The following is a 27,500-nucleotide window of genomic DNA, read 5'->3' on the forward strand; positions in this document are numbered from 1 at the left end:
TCCTTTGGGATACAGAAGTTCTGAATAGCTTATTCTTACCAATTTGGGATGCCAGAGGAATTTAGACAGTTCCACATTTACTTTCTGAAAACACTTTTGTTAGGGATAATCATACTTGATGCATTAAATTCATATACTCATCCAGGAAGGATGCTCATTTTGATACCTGCATCTTTAGACAGGTGCGATAATTTCATTTGCCTCCATCTATAGGTGTCCTATAGAATATTTGCCCAGGTAAGTTACTATGCCTCATGGACTGATGATTATGTTCAAAAGTTACTCCTAAAAAATGAAATGCATATTTTATCTTAATACCAAATTCCTAGAAATATGTTTCTTTATGTCCTGAAGTTTTATTGGAAAAACAAGATATTTAGATTGATTTATTTCGTAGTTAGAAACTTTAGAGAATTTTTCGACTAAGGATATGCTTTTATTTAGGTCAGTATTTGGAAGTTCAAAATATATATTCAGATTGTCAGCAAAGGTTGCTAAGGTTACTTTAGTATTCATAATTTTCATGATATGATGTAATGTGTTTTGGGATATATACAAGAATAATGGCTCAATACATAAATTGAGAAGATAAAAGGGATAGAGGGCAGCCCTGCCTGGTCCCATTTAATATTAGTCTACTTCATGTATATAAAGATATGTGTACAAATTGTTATTGAATATCTTTATCAATTCAATAAACTCCTCAGGTAAATCATAGTAAGATAGTGTTTTAAATAAAACATTTAAATCAACTTTTTTCAAATGCTTTGGTCGCATCCAATACAAGAGTAAAATAAGTAATAGTATGAGGTAACTCGGGTTTCTGTCTTGTTTAAGGAGTTGAATCATTGAGTCTAGTGTTAGCCCAGGTGAACCTATTACTCAAATCCAGAGTGCTCAGATGATATAATCTTAGGGAGGGACCTTCTTAAGTCATTCTGCTAACAATGTAGACATAATTTTGAAACTGAAATTTATCAATGAAATTGGCCTACAATTGAGTGGATTAGATTTATTAGAGTTGTGTTCTGGAATAAAACTGTTTTTGAGTTGTTCAGATAAAGATTTAGTAATACCATGCTGTTTTATATAATTGAAAAATTTTAGGAGGACGTTTGATAACTTTTGTATAAAGATTTTGTAAAAGTCTGTTGTATACCCATCTGGGCCAGAAGCTTTGCCAGATTTCAATTTATTTATAACAGATTGAATTTCTTGTTGTGTGAAGGAGGCATTAAGGCATTCTTTTTGCAATTCACTAACTTTTGGGAAGTCGAAACAGTTAAGAAACTCCTCACATTCAAGAACAGGTACTTGACTGTTAGGTGGACTATAAATCTTCATAGAAAAATTTTCAAAGATATTTAGGATTTCCTGATTAGTATTAAATAACTTGCCTTCATAATGAATTAATGATAACTTGGGAATTGTCAACTTACTGTGCCCACTCAAGTATTTGGCTAAGAATTTCATTTCTTGAAATGTATAATGTTTTTGGTGTATTAGATATAATTCTGTAATTTATTTAACTGGGACTCTAAACTGGAATATCGAGCACTTTGAAGCTTTCTATTTACTTCTATTGTTAATTTATCTTCCCTCTCTTTAGACAAGTTCTTGCAATATGTTGCTTTTTTGGATTAAGACCCTTCTTATTTTAGCTTTACATGCTGCCCATTGAACACCATAAGGGATATTGACATTTATTAGATTACTTTCTAATTTTTCTAAAACATCTTATCTCTTGAACCACATCTTCCTTGTGCAATAATTTGGAATTCAAAGACCAATGCCATATTAAACCTTTTAAATTAACTTTATTTGACCACTCAAGTTTTAATGTACTCTTTGAATGGTCCCAAAAATCTTCATTCCAATAAGTATTTAATTTCTTCCTTCAGGAAGGTTTCTGAAACCAGAAAAAAAACATCCTTGAGCAAGATTTATAGCATTTCAAGTAATATGTACATTTATCTTTTAGTGGAACATTACCATCTATTGAAGAAGGGTTAATAAGATTACAGTCAGACATTAGTTTGGCTAAAGCAAGTGAACTTGATTGTTATAACAGCTACATCTACTAGATCTGTCTAATACATGGGTCTATTACTACATTTCAATCACCACCTAAGATAATAATCAGGGAATCTATTCAGTAAGTTGTAGATTTCAAAAATAAAATGTTGTTGCGAATACGGGCCATATGAATTCAGAAATAGGACAGGCTTTAGGAAATGCGGATTTTGGGATACAAAAAGCACCATCTACCATTTACATCAGATTCCTGAATAATAATTAGATCATGGAAAGATTTTTTAATTAGAATTGCTACTCCCTTGGAATTAATGTCACATCCTGATTCACAGATGATTTTATCCATTTTTCTTCTCCTTTTCTTTATTTCAGTCATTTAACATGCAAGTTTCTTGAAGAAAGCACACATTGGTTTCAGATTTAAAAGCTAAATGCATGAATAATTTTATTTTTTGCTTATGTAAACTGCTTACGTCCCAATAATCAATTAGCCACATTTTTTTCTCTTGTATTTCTTTTGGATTAAATCTTATTTTAGTGGTTACCTTCTCCATAGCACAGCAGGCAAGATAAACCAGATTACCAGGATTTATTGTTGAATTTGTAGCCCTTAACCCTTTCAGAATTAGCGCAGAGCCTAACCACCTAAACATCCTTTCTGAAAGAGAATAGTGGATAACTAAGATTGACTTAACAAGTAAAAAAAAATTACCCGTTAAACCCCTCATTTATACGTTTCACGGGGTTTAAAAAATCAATATACAAGAACTTAAGTATTCCTAGATTTGTCATTGTTTAGCATTACAATATTAACCCAAGAGCTCCTGAAAATTGGGTAGTGCCATCAGGACCGTATTTTCATTATATTGAGAAAAGATTTAAATCTTAAAATAATAATAGTGTCAATTAGAACAAACTGTTTACTATGTCAGATACCACTACAAAAGAATAACTAAGTTTACAGCATTAAGAATGAAGCTGTCTTCGTCAAGTAAACATTTATCAGACTAAGACTTTAAGGCCATTGGTAAAGTTTTGTAGTAAAAAATAAACAAAATGTTACTGGGAAAAAATGGTTAATATCATCTATTCGTGACTAAGCAAGACACAAATATTTACTAGACATAGATAAGAATTTAAGATATCTACTTGCATACAGTTTGTTTATATTGTTGATGAGAAGACATTTGCATATAGGATACGGATGAGCATGATTTACACAAGTTCAAAGTTTTCGCAGCTATCAGCAAATATTAACAAATATTTCACATTTTTTCCTTATTTGCTTCATATTTATGTATTCGAAGGAGATCAGAAAAAATTCACTTAAAATAAAAATTACATACTTTCAATCACACATCATTTAGTAATACTTATCAACACTAATATTAGGAATATATAATGCATGTAAATTGCCTTAATATTGAAGTAAACTGCATATTAACTTAAATGTTGCAATTTAAACCAATCAATTATGTCAAGTAATCCAACGGTGCCTGTCCATCAGACAGCTTTCATAAGGCAGCACAATTTACCAAACTGGTCAGGTCTCAAATTCCCACCATGTAGTTACACAATAGCCTTGCATCCAGTTTTGGATTGACAATTCAGCAAATTGCATCTGCACAGTTCTTTACAATTGTGTTTTCAAAAAACAACTTTCTTTCTCCAATCATCTTAACTGTGTCTTTATATATGGATCAATCAAGAAACAAAAGGAATACAAAGCAAATCACAATTTCTGGAGCTTTAACTTCCAAAACCTGAACCCAACAGTGTTATTCCACCGGTCACAGAAGGACATCCATCTTCATCCTCAAATGGAGGTTTTAACTAAAAAAAGTACACTAATGCCAAAGATTATTCCAGAAACAAATTCAGTAAACCAAAGAGCTACAGTGTGTTACGAATGACCTCCAGGACGGAGGTATACATTTTCTTCTCTTAAAGAAACAGTGTAAGGTGTTACTGCTAATTAAGTTTTCCCTGAAATTGAAGTTTTGAACAAAGTTCCTCCTACAGATTTACACGAGAGTCACTTCCAGTTGGAATGGACATTTTGGGAATTTATGAATTTTTAATTATTAAACTAGGATTTCCAGCACATGAGATGTGATTTTTTTTTTAGTTACTTAAGATTCTGGAGTCTCACCAAAAGCTTGCCGAAATTATGTTTTTGCATCACGAAGTGAGTCAGAAGTATATTTATGATCCTTGTAGATATGGGTATCTCATTTGAAATTTATCATTGTGACTTAGTAAATATGCACAGTACCAGGATAGGAGTTGTCTCTTGTTTGATCTGCATTAGGAAGGTCCTGGGTGAAGGTAATTTTCTTGCTGTTCCATGTAATACATTTTTTAGTTTTGGCTGCCAACAGAATTTTTTGAACATCTTGATAATTAAGTATTTTAGCATATACTTGTCTAGGCTTAGAGGGGTCCTGATTACTGTGAAGTGCCTGATGAGCTTTTTCGATGATTATTTCTGATGCAGCAGTGTCATTTTGAAGCAGACAACCAAATATCAGAGGGTATGAATTAATTGTTGTTGTTCATATTTTTCAGGTATGCTTCTTATTAAAATATTGTTTCTCCTGCTTTTAGTTTCTAGATCAGTTAATTTTTGCTGAATTTCTGTAATAGTTTTATTTTTCTCTTCCAACTCCTTCTGAAGTTTGCTGATTTTAATTTCATTGGTATGTGCTATAGCTTCAGTTTGGTCAAGACGCACAACTATTTGGTTCAAAGTGTTTCCAAACCCAGTTAATTGTTCTGAAAAGTTGTTAAAAGCAGAGCTGTTTTTAATTATTCCACGTTAAACGACTGGTTCGACTTTGGTTTTACAGAAGATTTCGAGTTTTCTTATTGTTTGGTTATTCATTGTCTTTTAACCACACTTTCTTTCTCTGGTGAAGCAATATATGACAGTTTGAACTTTATAGTTTGAGTGTCCATCCCATCCATTTCGTTTGACATTCTGATCAGCTGAATAATTTTTCCTGTTTCTTTATTTGTACTACGGTAACAGGCCCAATCACACTGGATGAGGAATTCCCAACTTATTTAGATTAAAATTATCAGGTTCTACTCTGTGAAATGAAGATTTTTCCTTTAGTAAGTAGTTAAATGATTTTGTAATCCCAGATGGTTTTTTGATATATTTTAAAGTTTTTAACATTTGGCTTAAGGCACGTTATCTAAGCAGTCGTAGAGAACCACATGGAAAGGGTGCTCACTAGATATCCACCACCTTGGAATCATATGTCATCAATTTTAACTAACCTGAAGTCCTCTCTGCCAGCTAAAATATAAGACTGCAAAGTTTGCAAGTAACCATATTAATGGAACACGTGTGTGTCACTTAACTCCCTTTACTGGCTGGAGCTAACTAATCTGATAGACAATTCCCATATTAAGACTGTCTACAATGCCCTCCATACCCAGGACAAATGCCCTGCCACCAGGCAATTAAACTGGCAAACATACCCCAGAGAACTTGGTACTTTCATAACAATCTAAAAAAAAACATAATAGTGAGTGCCTATACTCTGTACACACTGTAACTGTGAAACTCTATCCCAACAAATATTAAAAATCATCTTATGTACAGTTTAAAATGTACCTCTCAAAAAATGGTCCTGCACGTGTAACAACCCCATTACTAAAACTCATTCTTATCCCATTGTCAGTAAGTCACCACAACCCTAGGGGTGGTGACCACAAAGTTTTGCTTGAAGAAAAAGAAGTGAAGCGGCAGTTAATGTTGAATTTGCATAAAAATATAGGAAACACCAGACCACAGCAGATAGTATCAAATACAGCTCCAAAGTTTAACCCACAGTAGAAAAATGGTGAGCGCTCTGCAGCCAGAGCTACATCATCAGACAACTCAATAAACTCCACAGGGATTTTTAAAAACAGCAACAGCCTATCAGTGTCAGTTCCCAATAAACAATTAGCTTAACAGCCACTGATTTCAAGGAGAAGAACTAGATAAGAGACATATCAATTAATAAAACATTAAAATGAATAAAAATATGTAAAAGTGCAGATATAGAGACTATCTGCATAGTGGCTTATTAACCAAAACTTGTTTAATACAAACTTCATCATTCAGGCCTTTTCCCATGTTGGCACACATCTTAATAATCCATTCAAGCTCTTTAGTCTCTACCAAATTCCTAATTGCACCACCTCTGCATCCTAGCTGAACTTTCTCAATTACAATGAACTGAAAGTTATGTGTTGTCCCTGATATTAGAACATGCCTAGCCAGGACATTAGTTCCTGCCCCTCTGTTTATGTCATATATGTGTTCCTTAATCCTATCACAAAACCTTCTTGTGGTCATGCCCACATAGAATGAACATGTAGTACAGAAAGCTAGGCACACAATGTTAGTGGTATTACAATCAGCTGTAAGTCTGAAATAGGTAGTCTTTCCAGTGTCTGGATGTCTAAAATGCCCTCTCTTGTCAATATACTGACAGTAGTTACAGGAGTTACAGGGTTTCATCCTATATACGGGAGTGATAGGTTGAACATTTATTGCCTACTTATACCTGGGGCCACATAAGAGTCTCTTAAGGGATTTCTTGTTCTTATACCATATTGAGGGGTGGTCCCTACCAGAGTTTTAACTCTGTCATCAGAACACAGTATATTCCAGTTTCTATGGTAGATATTCTGCAGCAATCTAATATTACTAGCATACGTAATGGGAATTCTTAGGTTATCCTTCCTGCTCTTTTTCTCATAAACTTGACCTTGACTGGAAAAGGATTGTTTCCTCTCCTTTTTCCTTTGAGAACCTATACTCGAGGTAATGGAAAGAACCTCTCTCCTCCCATACCCACTGAATGGGAAAATAAACATGTATTTAATGGTGAATTTTTCAGGCAATTTGAAGTTATATGTACGGTTTCTGGATGACGTCTTTATTCTCTGGAAAGGGAGTATTAAAGAAATCGACAACTTTATGAAATATTTGAACAATGTTAGTACTTTTTTCAATTTCACATACACTTATGAGTGTATTGGCATTTCTTATTTGGACATCTATATCCCCATTCTAATAAAGAGTTTAAATCCAAAGGGTATCGTAAGCCGACCTTTAGTAATTCCTACCTTGAATATAGTAGCTGTCGCGCTTATAGCCAGAAAAAAAAAGTATTCTGAAAGGACAATGCATCAGAGTGGCCTGGATGACATCTACTAACAAGAATGCGGTAAAGGAACTAGATACAGTAGGATGCATGTTTCTTGAGAGGGGATATCCACCTAAGCTAGTGAAAGACACATTGTAATATGTTCTATCCCAATGGAATGACAGGTATAGACCCCTTTAGGGGGAACATTTTGAGCCTTTAGTAGAAAACAAGAATGATAGTGATTACAACAGGGCCCTTGTATTAGAATATAGTCCATACATAGAACAGCTTAAGGACATATTTACTAGAAATTGGAATTTACTAAGAAGCAATGGGGACATTTTAGCCTTGTAGGAGAATGACCGTGTTTCGTATACAAAATAGGAGCCAATTTGAAAAATAATCTAGAAAATGTAAAAATTCATCCAAATGTTACTGTTAACCTTGGTAGCAAAAAGTGTGGCTCTCGTAGTCAATGTTCTTACATTTTAGAGAATGCTAAGTTACAGATGGAAGATATTAAAATAAGGGTTTCCTTTAAAAATGGTAATTGTAAAATTACAGGGGTCATATATTAAGCGGTGTGTACGTCCTGTCCAGCATTTTATGTTGGGAAAACCGACGGGGCGTTAAAAAATAGAACATATGAGCACACATCAGATTAGGAAACACAATACCAACAATGCTTTATATAGACATCTGTCTAGTAGTTCGAGGTGCCATACATTTAAATTTGGTACACTGGAAAAATTAGCAGTCAACCCTATGGGTGGTGACCACAACGTTTTGCTTGAAGAAAAATAACTGAAGTGGCAGTTAATGTTGAATGTCTTTACCCCCTCCCCCAAGTATTACCTACTACAAATCTACAAACCCAAGTCTAAATTTGGACTCAACATGTACAGCTATCACCCCACTATTGCCTGGAAGAGGCTCCCACTACAAATCAGGACCCTTACACATCCTAAACAATTTAAGACAGCCACCAAAGAGCACTTTAAAAGTCACTGGTCCTGCCACTGCACTCTCCCTCCTTAAACATCCCCTAATTCTCATACCTTAAATCTACTTTCTGCTCTTAACACACACTTCTCACTACCTCTCTCTAATCTTCCTTGACTACTCTTTATACTGTCTTCTAAAATCTATTAAGCAAATTGCCTCAGAACATTCTATTGTAATTGTCTTGCCTTCATGCAACCACATCATGATAAAACGGGTTTTTGTAACCACTTACCCCAAAAACTATACTCATCTTAATGACATATTTATTTTTATACATTTTGAAATAGTTATGCTATACTCCTGATTATTGACACTGTATAACGTATTGCTACTTAATGCCTTGTAATAATCCTATAACATTGCTGTTTAACGCTAATTTATAATGAAAATTGTATAATATGTTGGAGCTTTTCTACCCGGGCCTCCTCTGAAAAAGTTCTCTTCAGCTCAGTTGGACAATCCCAGTCAACAAATGTAAAATAAAATAAAATAAATAAAGAATGAAAATATCTCTTTGAAACCTGTAATACAACTTGGAGCAGAATATTCTTAAGTAGCCCAGTTTAGGTAGGTAATGGTGTGTATGCCGAGTATACGTTTTTACATTCGTTATAGAAGTGCTGATGTGTTTTTTTAACTAGTGTTTTTAAAATACAATTTTTAAGTTTTAATGTTCACCCTTAGTGTTTTGTGGTGACTTACTGACAGTTTTGTTACTTGCCCTTTTAATTTTTAACAAGCTGTAATGATTGGTTAATTGAGAATGATTTAGATATATAAGGCCATTTATCTGTTTACTGATTTTAGATTCTGATGATGTCCTGTTAAGCAGGATGAAAGCACTCAATCACTTTGAATACATTTTTTATGTAGTAATATTTATGGAACTGGGAAGTCTTTATGGTCCTATGCAGTCCGTCTTAGCCTGTGATTTGAGGTTACTTCATATTTTGGATTAGTTGCTGTTGGGGACCGTTTTACATTGTGTATTCAATTTTAAGTATATCCAAGGCATTTTGTGTACTCAAGAGTTAGACCTGGGTTTATTTCTGAAACTTTGAACTCTGTTACTTTTTACTTATGATTTCACCAGGCATGCTAACTTGCCATTCAGGACAGTTCTGTTCATTAGTTTACAGTGCTTTCAGACTCTTGAGTGTCTCAGCTGCTTTTTACACTGGTCAACTTTATTTTCTTCTGCAGGATATTAATAAGGCTGTCTTTTACCTTTTTTTTGTTTTCACTCCTGGACCTGTTGATTAAAGTATACTTAAGTAACTCTTACTGCATCCATGGATTTCTTTGTAATAGCCCTTTAGAGATCCTCATTCATCAGTGCCACCTGTTTACTTTCAGTTATACTTTCAGATCTATTTAAGTTTATTGAGGTAGTACACTGATCACAAAAGACCATTTTCAGGCACAACCCGGGAAAAGAAATGCACAAAAAACAGAAACATATTTACAGAATAAATCACAGAAGGTAGATAATCCCATATACAATGGATACAATATGTAAATATAAAGAGAGTAGAAAAAAACAAACTTGAATTAATTCAGTAGTAAATATGAGAGGGAAGTAGCAGGTGAGAAAAAGAAGTTATGTCTTACCATAATGTTCCATCTGTATTGTTAATCTTCTTTCAGTCATCACTGATGGGTTCGGTTCCGAGCCCTGGGAAAAGAGTTGGCCTTATACCAAGCTCGCATACCTCTCAACCTGTTAATGCAAAAAATCTGGCAAAGCTTGACAAAGTGGGGGTAGAAATAGGGGCGATAATGTAGTCGAGGGCCTCACCAGTTCGTTTTGTGCAGAAGTGGGCGTGTCGCAAACTGAGTGACAACCCGGTCTGCATATTCAATTTGCTCGTGCATACATGATATGAAAATATTAAACGTACACAAACAGTTACAGTATCACCCAGGAAGCTGTTCTTAATAAAGGTCCCGCCAATGATACTGAGGAAGAGTCGGCTGTGACACCTGCACCAAAAAAAGAGTCCATTTGGACATTAAACCATCACATTCTGACTCTGACAAAGAGAACTATAATGCTACACAGTAAAAAGCCTGATGACGTGTTTTGACGCTGATTATAGTATATATTATAGTGCAATAAAACTTGTCAATTACAGATGTTGTAACAGTTTACTGTTATTTACTGTCATATTACATGTCAGTTCACTTTTTCTTTGGTTGTACAGTCGGAGGGAATGCATATTCATGAATGACATATCAGGGGGGTGGGTTTTGGGCGGGGCTTGTTACTGCGCATCTGGTGAGGCCCTCAACTACAATATCGCCGAAATAGGGACATATTTTAAACATTGCCCTTATAAACGTAGAAAGTTGCTAGAGTAGCAGGATTTGCTTTAGTATACATTTTCTGAAGGATTTGAAGTCTGAAACTCAAAAGCTTGTCATTATTTAGTGACTTCAATCCTGAGATCATTCCAGTGATTTGCCAGGAAAAAAGAGGAACAGGCCAAAAATCTGGACATTCTGCGAACATTTGTACAGTTGAGGGGTCGCACCAGCCAAAAACCTCTCGAGCTAAGCTTTTACCCATAGTGCCTTTCTCCCTGTTACCTCAGATCGAGTTTGCCCAGTATTAGTAAAGCAAAGAACATTTCTGTGCAAATGCCCTAACTCACCACTTGGACCCAAAGCATCCCCTAGGAGCCTTTGGAGGGGGAAGGAGTGCGGGAAGTAATGAATGAAAGAAGATTAACAACACAGATGGAATGTTATTGTAAAACATGACTTCTTTATCGGATGTTGTTAATCTTCTTTCCATTCATCACTGATGGGACAGAATCCCCAGCTATCTTGTGTTCCTTGGGCAGCCCTTCTGGAAGAACATTCCTGAGCATCACTGAGCCAAAGGCAGCTCTCCCTCTGGAGACCACATCCAATTTGTAATGATTAATAAAAGTGTAGGGGTTAGCCCATGTGGCTGCTGCACAAATATCATCCATAGAGGCTCTCGAATGGAAGGCTACAGAAGATGCCATAAATCTGGTAGAGTGGGCTTTAACATTCTATGGTACAGGCTTTGTTGCACGCGAATAGATGTAGTGTATGCAGTCCCTTAGCCATTTAGATACAGTCACCTTAGAGATGGAATTTCCCATGCTAGGTCCAGAGAGGGAAATGAAAAGTTGGTCAGTTTTACGTACTGCTTTGGTTCTGTCTAAATAAAACCTCAGCTGTCCATGTACATCCAAAGAGTGTAGACAGTATTCCCCTTTATTAGTAAAATTTGGGAAAAATACTGGCAAGTCAATGGTTTGATTGATGGAATAATCTGAAATAACTTTGGAGAGAAAGGAGGAGTTTATCCGGAGTGATACTCTGTCCTTGTGGAAGATTAAATAGGGCCTTTTAATACATAATGCATGAAGCTCTGAAATTCTTCTGGCTGATGTAATGGCTACCAGGAAAAGGGACTTCCAAGATAAAAATATGAGGTCACACTTTGCTGCAGGCTCAAAAGGAGGTTGAGTTAAAGACTGAAGAACTAACGTGAGGTTCCATGGCTCTATAGTTTGTCTGATTGGAGGCCTAATGTAGGACATCCCTTTAAAAAAGGTTTTGCATAACTGAAGAGAAATGAGGGGAAAATTATCAAACTCATCATGAAAGTTAGAAATAGCCGCTAGATGTACTCGTATGGTAGAAACTGCAGCACCAGCCTCGAAAAATTTTGACAGATATTGTAAGACTGCTGTAACTGATGCTGAGTATGGTTCTAGCCTTCTTTTCTTAGACCAAATAGAGAATCTCTACCATTTATCTATAGCCTTCTGGTGGCTGGTTTGTGTGAAGCCAGGATAATGTCACGTACAGGTGAGGGAAGGTTATCCTGCCTGGCGATTAACGGAAGTGGAGAAATCAAGCTGTCAGCTTGAGACTGGGGAGATTCGGGTGACGACCCTTGGGGGTGAGAAATCAGGTCTGGAAAAAGGGTCCAGAATCCACAGTTGACATAACAGATGAGGCCAAAGGAAGGGGAACCAAACATGTTGAGGCCAATAAGGGGCTACGAGGATCATTTGCATTTAAACCAAACAGCTTTTTTTATGAATTGGGGAATCAGAAGGATGGGGGGGGATAGGCATATAGCAGTCCCGTGGGCCAATTGTGAAATGGAGCATCCCTCGGGGACTCCTCCTGTGGGGGGAAATACGGAAGAATAGCTGCTTTACTTGTTGTTTGACAGGGAGGTGAATAGGTCGCAGCACGGCTGGCCCCAACGGCTGAAATTTTTCGCCGCTACGTTGGGATTGAGGGACCACTCGTGAGGCAGAAGAATATATCTGCTCAACTTGCTTGCAATCATGTTGGAATTCCCTGGGATATGTGTTGCTATCAGAAAGCAGTTGGAAGCTATCGCCCACTGCCAAATTCTCCTGGCCTATCGACCTAGGGGATAGGACTTGGTTCTTCCTTGCTTGTTGATATACCAGACTACTGACATGCTGTCTGACTGCATTGCGATCATTCCAGAAGGAGGAAGAGATTGGAATGCTCGTAATGCTAACAGCACCGCTCTCAGTTCTAGAACGCTGATATGCAGGTTGGCCTCCATAGTGGACCATGTGCTTTGGACTGTTTTTTCCTGAAAACGGCCCCCACACCCTATCAGGGAAGCATCCGTGGTCACAATGGCCTTGGATTGGGGAGGATGGAATGGGTGGCTCCAAAGGTCGGTCTCTGGCCTCATCCACCACAGAAGGTCCAGTTTGCAATGATTGGTTATCTGAATCTGAAAGCATAGAGGGTGGCGATTTGGAACCCATTGAGATAGCAGAAGCCACTGAAGTATTTGCATATGTAGCTTCGCAAGAGGCACTATTGGTATGGCAGCTGCCATGGATCCTAAAAGCTGGAGAACCTCTCTTGCTGAGGTCTTGTTTTGACAGAGTATCACCCTGAGCTTGAGCCTCAATCTCTAAAGTCTATGAACTGGGAGAGACACCAGAAAAGAATGGGCGTTGAAGACTGCTCCAATGAACTCTATGGAGTGGGTTGGAGCACGGTTGGATTTCTCCCAGTTTATCGTTATTCCCAAAAGTCTCGCCAGGGAAAGAGTGTACTGCAGGGCTGCTACCAGAAGATGTTTGGTGTGGGCGGTAAGGAGCCAATCGTCCAAATACAGAAACACCCGGAATCCTTGCAGTCTCAAGTGAGCTGTGACCATTGTCATGCACTTTGTGAACACTCTGGGGGCTGTAGAGAGTCCGAACGGCAGGGCACGAAATTGGTAGTGACTGGCTCCTAGCGGGAAGAGAAGACTCCTGGAGCGTTTGTCCATTCTGATGTAGTAATATGCGTCCCGGAGATCTCTTGCGCACATCCATTTGCCTTCCCCTAAAAAAAGGGAGAATGGACTCAACCTAGACCATCCGGAATTTCGTTTTGGCAACGGACTTGTTCAAATTGCTGAGATCCAGAATTGGTCTCCAGTCCCGTCTTTTTTGGCACAAAAAAAGAATCTGGAGTAGAATCCAGATCCGCATTGGTCTGGTGGGACTATTTGGATGACTCTTTTTGACACAGCTTGTTTATTTCTGCAGTTGCTTCTTCTCTTTGACTGGGTGGAACATTGGGAAGTATTGTCGGAGGCTTTGGATAAGTGATGAGGGGAATGGTGTAGCCACTGGTTATAATCTTCTGCATCAAACGGTTAGAAATTATTGAATGCCAGGCATAGTGGTGCAGAGAGAAACGTCCCCCGACTGCTTCCAGAGGAAAGCAATCAGGCCGCTCTTCAGGAGCACTGGTAAGGCTGCCCAGAGAAAGAATCCTTGGGTCCCTGATTAAATGGACCCCCTCTGCCTCGTTAGGGATGCCTTCTAGAATTGTTACCCCCTCTGCCCTTGGGGGTATCACTGCCATGTGTGGCATGGGAAGGACTAGGAAATTTTTTGTGCCACATTTTTCCACTTCTCTGATTCCTGGAAAAGGAACGTTGTGGGTAGGGAAAACATAGACCTACGGCAGACAGGGTCTTACCGTCCTTCTCACACCTGGCCAGGGTGTCTTTCACCTTGGGGCCCAAAAGGGAAGATGCTTCGATTGGCGCGTTCAGGAAGGAAGACTTTCCGCGAAGTCACAGAGGCTCATCCAGGCATGGCATCTCATAATTATGCCTGGATCCGCCTCTCTAGCCGCCCCCTTGGTTGCATGTAACAGCAAGCTCATGGACGAATTGGAGATCAATTCCAGGGCTGCAAAGCAACTTTTGTCTCTTACCCCATCAGACACCTGTCCTGCGAGCGTTCCCAAGGGTTCAGAAACCAAGTCTCTTTGGAGTCTTGTAAAATGTGCCAAGTAATTCAGAGACCGTATGGCAAAAGTCGCTGAAGCAAAAACCCGCTTCCCTAATCTGTCCACAGCCCGGGACTCTCTGTTGGGTGGATGAACAGTATGACTCTCTTCAGCGAGATCCTTTTTCGTGGCCGCCGCCACAACCATACCATCAAGTGGTAAACCTCTTGACCAACGTGAGGTTTCCCTCGGGGGGGGGGGGTGATAGCACATTCTCAGGTCTCCGAGGGATCGACTCAACAGAATCAGGGTTCTTCCAGGTGCGCTGCACCACGAGTTGTAGCAGCTCGTCCGCAGGCAGGGTCAACCAAGAGGTAGATGGCCGGGCATGCAAAGCCTGCAGAAACACTGACTCCACGGAAGAAGGGTTAGTGGCCTCCAATCACCCCTCTGTTTCAACATTTCAAGGATGTCCCCAAAGGAGACATCAGCGGGTGACCGTGGGGACCATTCACCATCATCGAAATCCATATCCTCTGTCAGAGACTCTTCAGGGGAGTCTACGTGCTTCCTCTTGCACAATCTCTTACGTGGATGCTCCTCAGCAGGGGCCTCTGAGGAGAACTTGGAAGAGGGGGCACTCTGTAACGGGGTCTCCTGCGACTTCCCTGGCAGTGTCCCAGGGCGGTGGCTTGTGTCAGCTGTAGCTCAGGGGAAAAAAAGGTCTGGGGTTCTGACGTTGGTGGAATGCTTCCAGAAGCAAGTGCCCTCTCCATAGCTCAGACAGCAGGTCTGCCCGAAGAGGGATGGGAGCCCGGAACAGAGAGGGACAAACTTGGAACGAAGGTCACACCCTGGTCTGTCAAATCCGCTCCTAAGGGTGGAGCCTCAACCAGGAACGGTGCAGACAGTGCTCCCAGCACCGTAGATGGAATCGTAGACATACTCGCGATCGTACCCAGAGCCGAAGAGCCCACAGTCCAATCACAGAGTTGAGGAAGACTCGGTTCAGAGGGGACCGAAGCCCCAGTGAGGTCCACTACAGGCACAAAGATTGGGGGGGGGTCCCGAAAATGACGTTGGAGCTGAAGACTTTGGAACTGGTATGGTTAAAGGAGGAGAGTAGGATGGAGTCTGTGGAGAAACCAACCCAGGTCCTGCAGGTGGATGGGTCCTAGACGGCGTGGGTATCCCCATGGCTGTCAACAGCTGATCCACAAGACACACCATGTCAAGCTCAGAAAGGCTCCTGGTGGATCTAGTGGATACTCCCGACGGGGAGTCGGGTCGTTCTAGGAATGGACTATATACTTGCCCTAGAAAAGGATCCGTTGAAGGAGAGTATCGGGTCAGTGGTGTGGAATCTATTGGCACTGATGTTTCAAGTTTGGAGACAGGAAGAAGTGGAGTCAAAATTGTCGTTCTCAAAACCATAAAAGGACTCTGTGCCGGAGGGGCACTCGAGCCGACACAGAAGGTTCAGTAGTAAACGGAATCACAGAGGTACGCATCGAAGGCATGCACTGTGTCAAAGCGGCAGTCTGTGCCAAAGCCATAGTAACCTTTGGAAAATCAGTAGTCAGTGCCGTAGACAGTATCGCAGCTGAAGCAGGCGCCGATAAAGGAACAGTCATAGCTGGAGCGGAAGAGTTCAGTGCCGATGAGGCGGACTTATGCTCCGAAGACAATTTTGGTACTTTGGACTTTACAGACTTGTCCTGGTCACCCGGGGGTGAAGAAGGGACAGAGTGGGACCTTTTTTATTGCTAGTAGGAGGGGATGAGACCTCCATCACAGAAAGGGCCTCTGAAAAGGGTGACTTAAGGAGGCCCTTGAGAATAGGTTTGTTTTTGCGCTCATTCAAGGTGCGCTGACTAAAACTTTGGCAACTTACACAAAGGGGTTGCACCGAAAGATGGGGCACCCCCAGACAATAAACACAGTCATCATGGGAATCACTGTTAGGCAGTTTTCCCTTACAAGAAGTATAATGCTTAAACCCAGATGTGCCTATTTTTATTAGCCTTCATGAACAAATATACATATACACACAAGTCAGATAGGAAACTAAGGCAAAGAGTTCTTGTATACATATACATACATATATATATATATATATATATATATATATATATATATATATATACACACATATATATATATATATATATATATATATATATATATATATATATATATATATATATATATATATATGTATGTATATCCATACAGATATCAAAGATAGAGTGAAAAAAGGAGAAATACCAAAGATGGTATTTAAGAAATACCACAAGGGTAGGGAGTAAGACTGTACCATTAATAGTACTGAAAATTACCAAAAAGTAGAAACAGAAGGGTAAAAGGGTCTACAGATAGCTTCAAAGTTAAAGAAATATCAAAAATACCAACAAGGAATAAAAGGAAGATACAATATCCAGGAAAAATATCAAAAGTTTACATGTAGCTGAGAGCTTGGCTTGGACGTGGCTTTACGGCTATGCGGCAAACGAGATCTGAGGTAACAGAGGGAAGGGCACTATGGGTAAAAGCTTAGCTCTAGAGTTTTTTGGCTGGAGTGAGCTTGGTATTAGGCCGACTCAGTTCTGACGGCTCGGAACTGATCCCATCAGTGATGAAAGGAAAGAAGATTAACAACATCAGATCAAAGGGTCAAAGTAGGAGAGATGCAGGCGAGGAAGGAATTAGGCTATGTGTTCAGTGGAAAAGCATTTGCAGTCAGATTTTTTGCTGGAGGTTCTTTTGAGTAGAGCTCTGAAAGTGGGGAAAGAGGAGACTTCTTTTATGTGTGTGTGTGTGTGTGTGTGGGGGGGGCACTTGGGAGTAAGAATGCAGAAGGAATGGTCGGTAAAGCGCAGTATGGTTAGGCATGCCTGGTATGAGGGAGTAAAACTCAGCGGGGAATTCAGAGGTTGTAGTTGGTGGTTTTATTATGGAGTTTGGCTGCAAGAGCTGAGAAAGCACCTGGTTGAAATAAGCTGAAAATAAGAGACCCTAGGAATAGCTCGACTCTGTAGGAGACTGGTAGCCATTTGGCTTTGGAGAGGGTGATGTAGTGGTGTTCCTGAATGGGGGAATTGGCAGACTGTTTTCAATGTTGAAACAGTACCATATTTATGTTCCTTTGTTCTTGGTTACCAGAAATTGGTTACGCAGCAGGGACTAATGATCTCTAATGCCTTTCCTACAACTTCTTGTGTCTTAATATCACCAGCACCAATGTCATGGACTTGATCAGCAGTTCAGGGCAATACAGTTAGGCAGGTGGTGGCTAGGGTGCATCAAGTTACAGATGGTCAGCTCTCCCTTCTCAAAGGAAAAGCAAGGGAACACCTGCAACAGAACATGTCTTCCAAAAGAGGCTGGGGCTATTCACAAACACCAATCCATACAATGCAGAAGAACAACCTGATGTCAGGAAGCTAAGCTGTTACTGAGAGAAAGTGGGAGCACATACTCAGTCACCACTATGAGAACTGCATGACATAAATGTGATGCTTGGAGACAGGACTCAAGATAAATAAAAACAAATCAATTAGCCAGCCCCAATGGAAGAGAAAGCCTAGCTGTCACATACAGCTTCAAATAGGGCTTAGAATCTGGGTCAATGATCAGGAAATACCCTCCTAGAAAAGCAGGTCACCCAAAGGGTGATAAGTACATAGGCTGTGAGACAAATAAAAGAAAATGCTGACTAATAGTCAGGTAAGCCTAAAAATCCGGAGCCAACAACAGACGAAAAAAAAAATCCTTCAGCACTGATAACATGATTTGCCCTACAGATGGGGTCACATTAACTGGTTAGCAGTTTCCAGTTCTGTAACACTACCACCACCATTTTTCTTCTCTACCATCCTAAGAGTTTTATTTACCATTTTATCTTTATTAGGATTGGGTTGGGGGGTGCTATAATACAACTCTTGAGAAGAGTTAACTGCTTTGTCTAATCCGTGTTGCAACTAGAACCTGCTAAACAAACTAAATGACAAATTATTTCACACCTTATTAGTTGATCTAAAACGAGGGACATTTTTGATGAGTCTTTAAATGACTTTATCTTTTCCATCAATAACCATTCATCAAAATTTTAAAAGATCCTAAGGATCGGTGATGTCAGCGCACCTGTTCCAACACATGGTGATGCACAGAATAGCTGCATATGTGTGCCTGTCCCTAAAACCTGAAAGTATGCACCCAAGCCACTAGCTAACCAGCTATCTGCAACTCAAGAGATAATAAAGATTTGATGGGAATATTGCAGCTCACTCCATTCTCAGATAATGCAGAATGACTTAAAGAAATTTATTCCCTGACTCACTGTGATCTTAAAGTTGGTATACCTAAGTAAGGAAGTGTAGGGAAGCCTCCTGAAGAAATGTTCTGCATTACTTTGAAATTTAAGGCTTAGTTTAAGAATTTATGTATCAAGTAATGAAATGTTAATAATCCAGATTTGACAACTATATTAATCGAAAATGTAAAATGCAAGTAGGTGCTTGCAGAACTTGCAGGAAACCCCAAAGGTGAAGGGTAAATGTAGAAGACAAAAGACGTTACCACCACAAGAAACACACTGCAGAAATGAAGGACACTGAGTCTCTCAATTAATTCTTTATTAAGCAACAGAAAATCAGGAACAGTTAGATGATACAAGAGTATCTTCTTCAGTAACCTAAAGCTGCTCACAGGTTGCATTTAAAAAGCTTCTGAAATGCCAAAAAAAAAAAAAAAAAAAAAAACAATTTTAAAGGCATACCGTCTACAAAAATTGTTACTACCAGTGTTCATTTAAACGCAGCTTAGAAAGCCCCCACATTAAACAATACATGCGCTTTCCACCCTTGATAGAATGTTTTTGCAGCCCATATTTTCAGTACAACACATTCAATGCCCAAAAATTTAAAACTAGCATACAAGGCATTATTTTCAATAGCAGATCAAATAGCACTAAAATGTCTTGTCATACAAAGTTTAAGCATTCTAGATGTCTTGCCAATGTAAAAAGCCTGGCAACTACAAGACACTAAATAAATAAGGCCTGTAGAGCTGCATGTTATTTATTTATTAATTTGATAAACATTGGCATACTGATGGCAGAAAACTATTAATGACAAACGTACAAAAAAGAAGAACAACCACGCAATCTGCATCCCACTACCCACGCACCATCAATGAATAACTGTTTATTAGAATACATTCTGGGCTTCTTATGAGATCCTACAATTTGTCCAATAGTTTTAGCCCAGCTATAAATGGAATTGCATGTCTCTGGCAACACTCCCTTTAAAAGCTGATGGGATTTCAAAATATGCTAATTTCCACTGATGATGTCTTGAAATTTATTGCTACTACTACCACAGGTAGTGACCAATTCCATTTCTATCTTTCTTGCTGTTGATTAGACTCCCTGGACCTGTTTTTGTATCTTAATAAATCCTCCCTATTCATAGATTCTACTTGTTGTTGCACCTTTGAAATGTCTTTAAATGTATATCTAATGGATAATAGATCCTTTGCAAAATTATTATAATCTGCTCTCTCAGAGCTTATTCATCAACCCTTCATGAATTGAGATTTAGGGATACTCTAACAAACGGTTTAGAATGACAACTGCTGGCCATTAAAATTTAATTTTTTCTAAATGGATTAAGAAATACCTTTGCATTTAAGGTACCATCTATGTTTTTATGACTGTTCACATCCAGAAATGAAATCATATCCTAATTAACTTCAATACTAAACTGAATATGCTGTTTATTTTGATTCAATTATTGTATAAATTCAACCACCTCAACTCTGTCAGGATTCCAAACAAGATCTGTATATATAGGGGCAAAACTGCCCCCATAGCTGTACTACTAAACTGTTGTTATTTACAGCTTGGTGGTACAGTTATGGCGGCACATTTTCACTGGGTTATCTGGAGGAACTTATGATTTATGACATGGAACAACCTTTGCCGTCCATGGACATGCAGGAGGTTTCTTGATGATTGTTGGCTTATTTGGAATTGCTGGACAGCAGTTAGATTGTTGCAGTCAAGCACACTTTTCAGAGGATTCCATGTGTTTTCCTTGTGTAGGTACTTTGAATGTAGAAAACACCCATATACAAAGGACAGGGACAAGTTTGAAAGAGGGTAGATAAACGAAGGCTCTCTTATACATCAAATGATATGTTAACAATACTTTTGTTAACTCTAATATCAAGGACTGTCCATGAGGATTTTCTAGTTTAGCTAAATCCTAAGCAGTGGCCATCAGGGTAGAAGAAAACACAGGACTAAACAAAGGCAGAGCTCAGAAAGCAGAGCCCTGCATTAGTGTTTAAACAAGGGAAGCTTGATTCCAAAGTCATACTCAAGCTATTAATGCATAGTAAAGGCATGCACCAGATGCCAACTGTGCAACACAAAATGCCTGCAATGGAGAACACTTTTGAATAATACACTAGATGCAGCCACTTGTCTAAAGAAATTGGCTCTGACTGATGCTTTCACTAGCAGTGTGCAACCTCACAGCAAAAGAATATGCAGACTGCAATCCACATGGAAAGTGTGTGCTTGGCTGCTATAAACCACGGTGATAAACACTTGGACTGTCTTCCTAAACTCATTCACCTGTTTAGTTAACACATGAGCAGATGTTAGAAACAGAAATGTGACTACCTCTTTCATCTCTCTCTCTCGTTTTCTGTCCCCAAAAAGAAGATTAGTAGATAAATGGACTGGTACAGGAACAAATACAAAACTACTTTCTGAATGAACCACAGGTTCCTCTTAAGGCTTTAGACGTAGCTAGCTCAACTATTCCCATGTAATGTCCCACTGCTCTTCAAGTGAATAGCAAAATAAATAAATAAATAGATAAAAGGAATCTCCTTGGATCTTCCCATTACTGTAGGAAGCCAATTAGATTCTTACAGTAATGCCAGCCAATAACAACCCACCAATTACACCCCCAAGGTCTCAACACAAAACTAAAAAGTCTTCAGATTAGCTACCATCATGGCTTCCTACAAATCCAAATCTAGGCCCTCCCAGGTCTTCAAACGAAGAGCAAAAAATAAGATCTTCTAATTACTGCAGGAAGTCAATCAAATATATGCCACCTCCCACTTACAGCCAGCGCTCAAGACAAAACTTTAAAAAAAAAAAAAAAAAAAAAAAAAAAAAATTCAAGTGCATTATACTGTTATTTCAATCATGCCCCCTAACACTTCGCACCAGGTGTAATTGCTACTGGGGAAGCCTGTCAGTCATGAAATTCAGGTCACACAAAAGGAACTGGTCCTTTAAAGGAGAATGAAGGTGTCACACACCCTTAAGGAATAACTGAGCCATACATCATAATGGTGACGACTGAGTTAGTTCAGTTGTGGGCAGACAGAAAAGGGTACTAATCTGAATAAAATTAGATATAGTTTACACCTAGAGGCACAGGCCTGCTGACTGGAAGCCTTCAATAACCCTAAAGACCCCATCTGGCAGCCAGCTTCAGTGGCACAGATGGATAAAACCCCAACTACAGACCAGGTAACCTAAATTTGATTAGAGTCTTTGGCGTATGATGGAGCTGGTCGGGAAGGATGGAAGTGAGCTGCTTTTGCCAGTCACCCATCCTAGGGGTAGGGAGGTAGATCTGGCTTGCCTCTTGGGTGACACCTAGTGGGAGCATCATCTGCTACACCTGTGGAGCACAAGCCTATCCAAAAACCTTGCCACTCTACATATGCACTGATATTGTGCAAGCATGCTGCCTGACAATCCCTCTGGCAGGCAGCATGTAGCAGAGCTAGGAAAGCTGAGGGATGGTGGTGCTCCACTAGGGGTATGGTAGACTGTTCTGCATGGACAGCAAGCTTACTCACTCCCTAAATAGCCTTCCCTTGCCACTAGGGAACAAATGTGCTGAATAGGCTACCTTGGCAGGAAAGAATGGGCCACAAGGATCATGTTTAGCCCAAGGCTGCTGGGTTCCTACCCCACAGAATGAATGGGTTGAGTGCATGTAGAGGAACCACTGTGCCAGGCCTGTGGAAGGAAAAGGACCCCAAGCTGGTCCACAGCAATCAAGGAATTTATAATAGCAGCTAAGTTTTGACATGGAGCTAATTTTGTTATCGCCTGGTTATAATTTTGATGCAGTTTCTACTCTCCCCAAGACATTACACTAATTCAGTTTAAGTGCTGCAGTTATCTACATAGATTAATTTTTATATAACAGTCATATCATTTCAGTCAATATTCAAGTCTTAGTACACTTCAACTGTGACAACAAACTGCACATATGGCTTAAACAAGTTACTTTTTGGTCACCTGAAGACTGTCCGTCTTTACAGCTTTCATGTAGCTGTTGAGTCTGCATCTTTATAGTCTGATATAGTACACTTCAACTGTGACAACAAACTGCACATATGGCTTAAACAAGTTACTTTTTGGTCACCTGAAGACTGTCCGTCTTTACAGCTTTCATGTAGCTGTTGAGTCTGCATCTTTATAGTCTGATATAGTTTTTCACTACAAATTGGGTTATGTTTTATGACTTAGATTCTAACTATCCTGTTTAATGTTCAGTTTATACTTCTGCCATTTGATGCACATAATTCTTCAAGTCTGAACAATACTTTAGCTTAAGCACTTAAATAAATGCTGACTGAAATATCAAATACTAAAATGACAAATGGCACACTGGGAAACTGTGATTAAAGCAAAACTCCTAGAGCCTCAGCCACAAAGCTTTCCAGAGAAATATAAAATGAAATGAATGCTTTGTGGCAGAGGTGTCCAGAGATTTTTGTTTTAAGAAATACAGTTCCCCAAATTGGCAGCTATTAATTTATTCTGTAGATATATCAGTTGCAATGTTTTGTACTTCCACATGTCAACCTGTGGTATTTCCATCATCTTTAACTCGTTCGTAATATGAGAGCAAAAGTGCATTATAATCACATAATATAAATGTAGTTGATTTGTGTGTCATACTAGATGTTCAGTTTTGTGTATCAAAATTTACTAAGGTAATACTAAAGGGTGCACACTTACCAACTTTGCATTTGATGGCCTTCCTCTGTATTTGCTATAGTCTATCTTTAATGTCTCATATACCATGAACTGAAGGGCACCGTGTGAGGTTCCAAAAAGGCCAGGGACGAACCCCTGTAACACATTTATTTAAAAAAAAAAGTATAAAAACAATTTATTATACTGGAGATAACATGCCAAAGACATTTGACAAAAACATTACCCTATGCCACTCCTGGTCACGTACACAAAAATGCACAATTCAGGAATATGCCGTATGAACATTTTATATATACACATATGCATACAGCTATTGGAAATGCTGCCCCCCCCCCAAACAAGTCTCAAAGATAGGTTCTACTGTGATTTACATTTCATTTTTAAGTTGGTTAGCTGGAATAAGGAAGTATAGCTTCTAAACAACTATGATAAGCAAAGTGGAATGGTGAATAGATGCAGAGAAAAAAATCAAGGCTTTCAATAAATGACAGATACCCACAACATTTTGATACAGAGAACACCTATGCAAGATCTACAAATCCCACCAAATACAAGACAATAGAATAATACCTTTTTCCAGAACATCCAACATTACTGGGGGAGAGGTGAGCAGTTGGTGGGCTCTCTGCTTGGATCTAGAACTAAGTTAGCTAAATAAATGTGAACCTATGTATGTATATGTATATATGTGTGTGTGTGTGTGTGTGTATGTACCATACATGTGTATGTATTAGTTAACCAGGGTAGATCACTGATCCTAATGGACCATTTTCACACTTCGCCCAAGGAATAGGGGACAACTAGTCATCATATTAGTTCGATACCAACTAGTCATCAATTAAGTTAGATACCTAGTCTAGATGGTGGACAAATCTCTCCATCATCATCTTTCCATAAGATGAGCCTTACAAATGTGTTAGAAGCTTTAGTGCCACTAAGCCATTTTTGAGACACCATTAACAAGCTAAGAATAGCTCCCTTACTGGACTACAACAATCCTGCTTACAAATGCATACAGAAATTATGATAAAGTTACTGATGATTTTAATAACATCTGCAGAATGTTTATTTTATTTTCATTTCTGCTATTGACCAGATGAACATACTTCTCTACAGGGGACCTATTTCAGCCCTCGCCCAGAGTTCAGTAGCCGTGACGTCCTATAAAACTCCATGGGAGTGTTGCAATTTCCGGAACCACATCTTCTTCTGACCCTTTTGGTTCTTCGAAAAGGGCCGCTGGGGAGCAGAGAAGCGGACTCCGACGGCAGACGTCTTCCCGTCCTTCTCGCTCTGGACTAGTGTCTCGCAAACCGTTTTGCCAAACAGGGCAGAACCATCGAAAGGGGTGTTTGCAGAGCCTTTTAAAGCGTCCTTTGCGAAGTCACAATGCCGGAGCCAGGCCTGACGTCTCATGACTAGGCCCGCTCCGCTAGCTCTAGCGGTTCCCTCGGTGGCATGGGACAATAGCCGCATAGAGGTATTCGAAATAGATCTCAGAGTGGCCATTCAGGTGGAGTACAACTGTTTGTCCTCCGCCGACATGGACTCAGGGGGGAGGCAGCATATTCTTTGATAAGATCCCACTGCATCCTGATGACGTATGCCATATAGTTCAGGGACCTTACCGAAAAGGTCGCTGAACTAAAAACTTGCTTCCCTAAGCGATCCATCGAGCGGGACTCCTTGCTCGGTGGATGGACTGAGGGGCTCTCCTGAGCTAGTTCCCTCTTCGTGGCTGCTGCCATCAACATGGCATCTACGGGGGGACCCTTGCTCCACTGGGACTGGTCTGCGGGTGGGCTCAGTATCCTGTCTGGGCGTTTAGGGACCGGCTCCACGGTGTCCAGGTCCTTCCGCGCCCTGGTGGTAATAAGGTCCACCAGGGGGTTGACCAGAGGGGACACCCAAGAGGGAGACGGGCCTGCTTCGAATGCCTCCAGAAACATGGACTCGTCAGAGGAAGCCTTGGGGGCAGACCACCCACCTCTGATCCTAAGCATTTCCATGATGTCTCCAAAGGAGACATTCTCAGGGGGTGATCTTGGGGAGCCTTCCCCTTCATCCAAGTCTGTGTCCTCGGTTAAGGACTCAGGGGAGTCCACGTGCCTCCTCTTGCACTTGTGCTTGCGAGGCACTTCCTCGAGGGGGGGGGCTGTCCCAGGAGGTCTCGCCAGCAACATCCTGTTCCAATGGAACAACCTGGGACATCGAAGCAGGCTGTCCCTGTGGCCGGGTGATGGAAGCCTGGCCCAGCAGAGAGGGAGTGCAGGGTGGAACCGAGACAAGGGCCGAGGGTCCGGATACTCTCGACAGAGCACTCTCCACTACATCGAAGGCCGAGGGGGAACCCCTCTCCCTGAGCTCAGAGAGCCGACTTCCACTCGGATCTGATGAAGGGATCGGAGCCGGCGCCGAGACCATCGGATCCGAAGGACCAGTGTGCTCCGACCTGGACGGAGCCGAAGGCACACTGAATCCCTCGGATCCGAAGCTCGGCCCACGGCTCCGAGAGGTCAGATCCGACAGACTCGAGGGCAGGGTCGGATCCAGAGTACCAAGTACTGTTGGCGCCGACCCACCCCCGGCTCCACCGCTGCCCGGCTCCGAACGTTCCGAACCCGGGTAGCGGGTCGGAGAAGGAGCAATTGGAGCAAAAAAGGGTGTCGAGCTCTCCCCCGCAAGGGGGGGGGGGCAAGAGCACTCCCATCTGCAGCTGGGCCTGAATGAACCTTCGCATCATCCGGTCCAAGTCTGCATCTGACATACTGTAAGTCGATCTCGATGAGGCCACCGAGGCAGGCCTGGAATGCCGCCTCGATGACCTCGATGGAGATCAGGCCTCCTCCTCCTCGGGTCCTGGGGAGAAACAAGGGGATCGGAGCCGAGGAGGAGGAGACCTAGAAGCTGTGGAGGGAGAAGCCCGCTTAGCCGGCGGGGCCGAAGCGGAGGCCTCGGCCCGCTGCTTGTGGTGTTTCTCCCTCCGTTTCTCCCTCCTAGCCTCCCTGTCCTCCGGAGCTTTAGCGGGAGTTTGAATCCCGGTCGAAGGAAGGGGGGCAGGAATGGCAATCACCACAGCCTGTGGTAGTGCCATGGGAGGAGCGGGGGCCGAAGCCGAGTCCAGGGGCAAAAGTCCCGCCAGGACCAGCTTCGACCTCCGCTCTTTCAGTGCCCTGGGGTTGAACGCTGCACAAATGGTACAGCCTGAGGAGAGATGTTCAACCCCAAGGCACCGAATGCACCGAGTGTGGCCATCAGCCGGGGAGAACTTATGGCCACACTCGGTACATTTTGAAAAAATGGCTTTTGGGGCCTCAGCCATACTTGAGGAAAAAAACAAGGACTACACAGACACACAGGCCCCAAAACACACACACACACACACACACACACACACACACACACACACACACACACACACACACACACACACACACACTAATGGCCAGCTAAGGGAGGGAAAAAACTATATAAAAGATATAAAATACAGGGAACCTGACTCTTACACACGTTTTTAAGCTAACGACAGGGAAAGTGGAAGAAAAAATACACTTATCTGAAAATACTCGCCAAGAGCTCGAAAATCCAGCTACTCACAAGCACGGCAAACTAGATCTGGGGTCATGGGGGTTGGCAGGGGATTATGGGTGAGGGGAGGAGCTAGGAGCGCAGATCCATTAGCTATGAAACAAGTTGCCGGCTCGGATCCGATATCGGATCCAAGACCCACAGGTCACTGACAAATGAAGTCCCTACTTCAGATCTTATCATAACAGTAAATGTTCAAATGATCATTGCTGCAGTAGTCCTTAACTATACGAGTTATATCCTGCCAAGGATATAACAGCCAGCTAGCTTTCAAAGCTTCAGGGCACCTTCCATGCTCCCAAACAGTAAGCTTGAGCAGCGCTGACTAAAAAGACAGGCTTGGGGGGGCAAGCCCTTCATAGCTGTCATGCCAACAGAGACAGGGAGGCTGAGTCCTGAAAAGA

The 27,500-nt window shown here is 40.8% G+C and overlaps 1 protein-coding gene across 1 annotated transcript in view; it reads right to left on the minus strand.

Moving 5' to 3' along the window:
* SLC25A32 (solute carrier family 25 member 32) overlaps nt 1-27,500 on the minus strand; it is a 334,318-nt gene that overhangs the window by 128,160 nt on the left and 178,658 nt on the right. Inside the window, exon 5 of the mRNA XM_044065682.1 lies at nt 23,530-23,643. Within this exon, the coding sequence (XP_043921617.1) occupies nt 23,530-23,643 (114 nt within the window). The remainder of the gene's footprint in view (nt 1-23,529; nt 23,644-27,500) is intronic.

The sequence above is a fragment of the Protopterus annectens genome, chromosome 3.part0 (assembly GCF_019279795.1).
Source record: "Protopterus annectens isolate FY-2018-M chromosome 3.part0, PAN1.0, whole genome shotgun sequence".
Classification (NCBI taxonomy): domain Eukaryota; kingdom Metazoa; phylum Chordata; order Ceratodontiformes; family Protopteridae; genus Protopterus; species Protopterus annectens.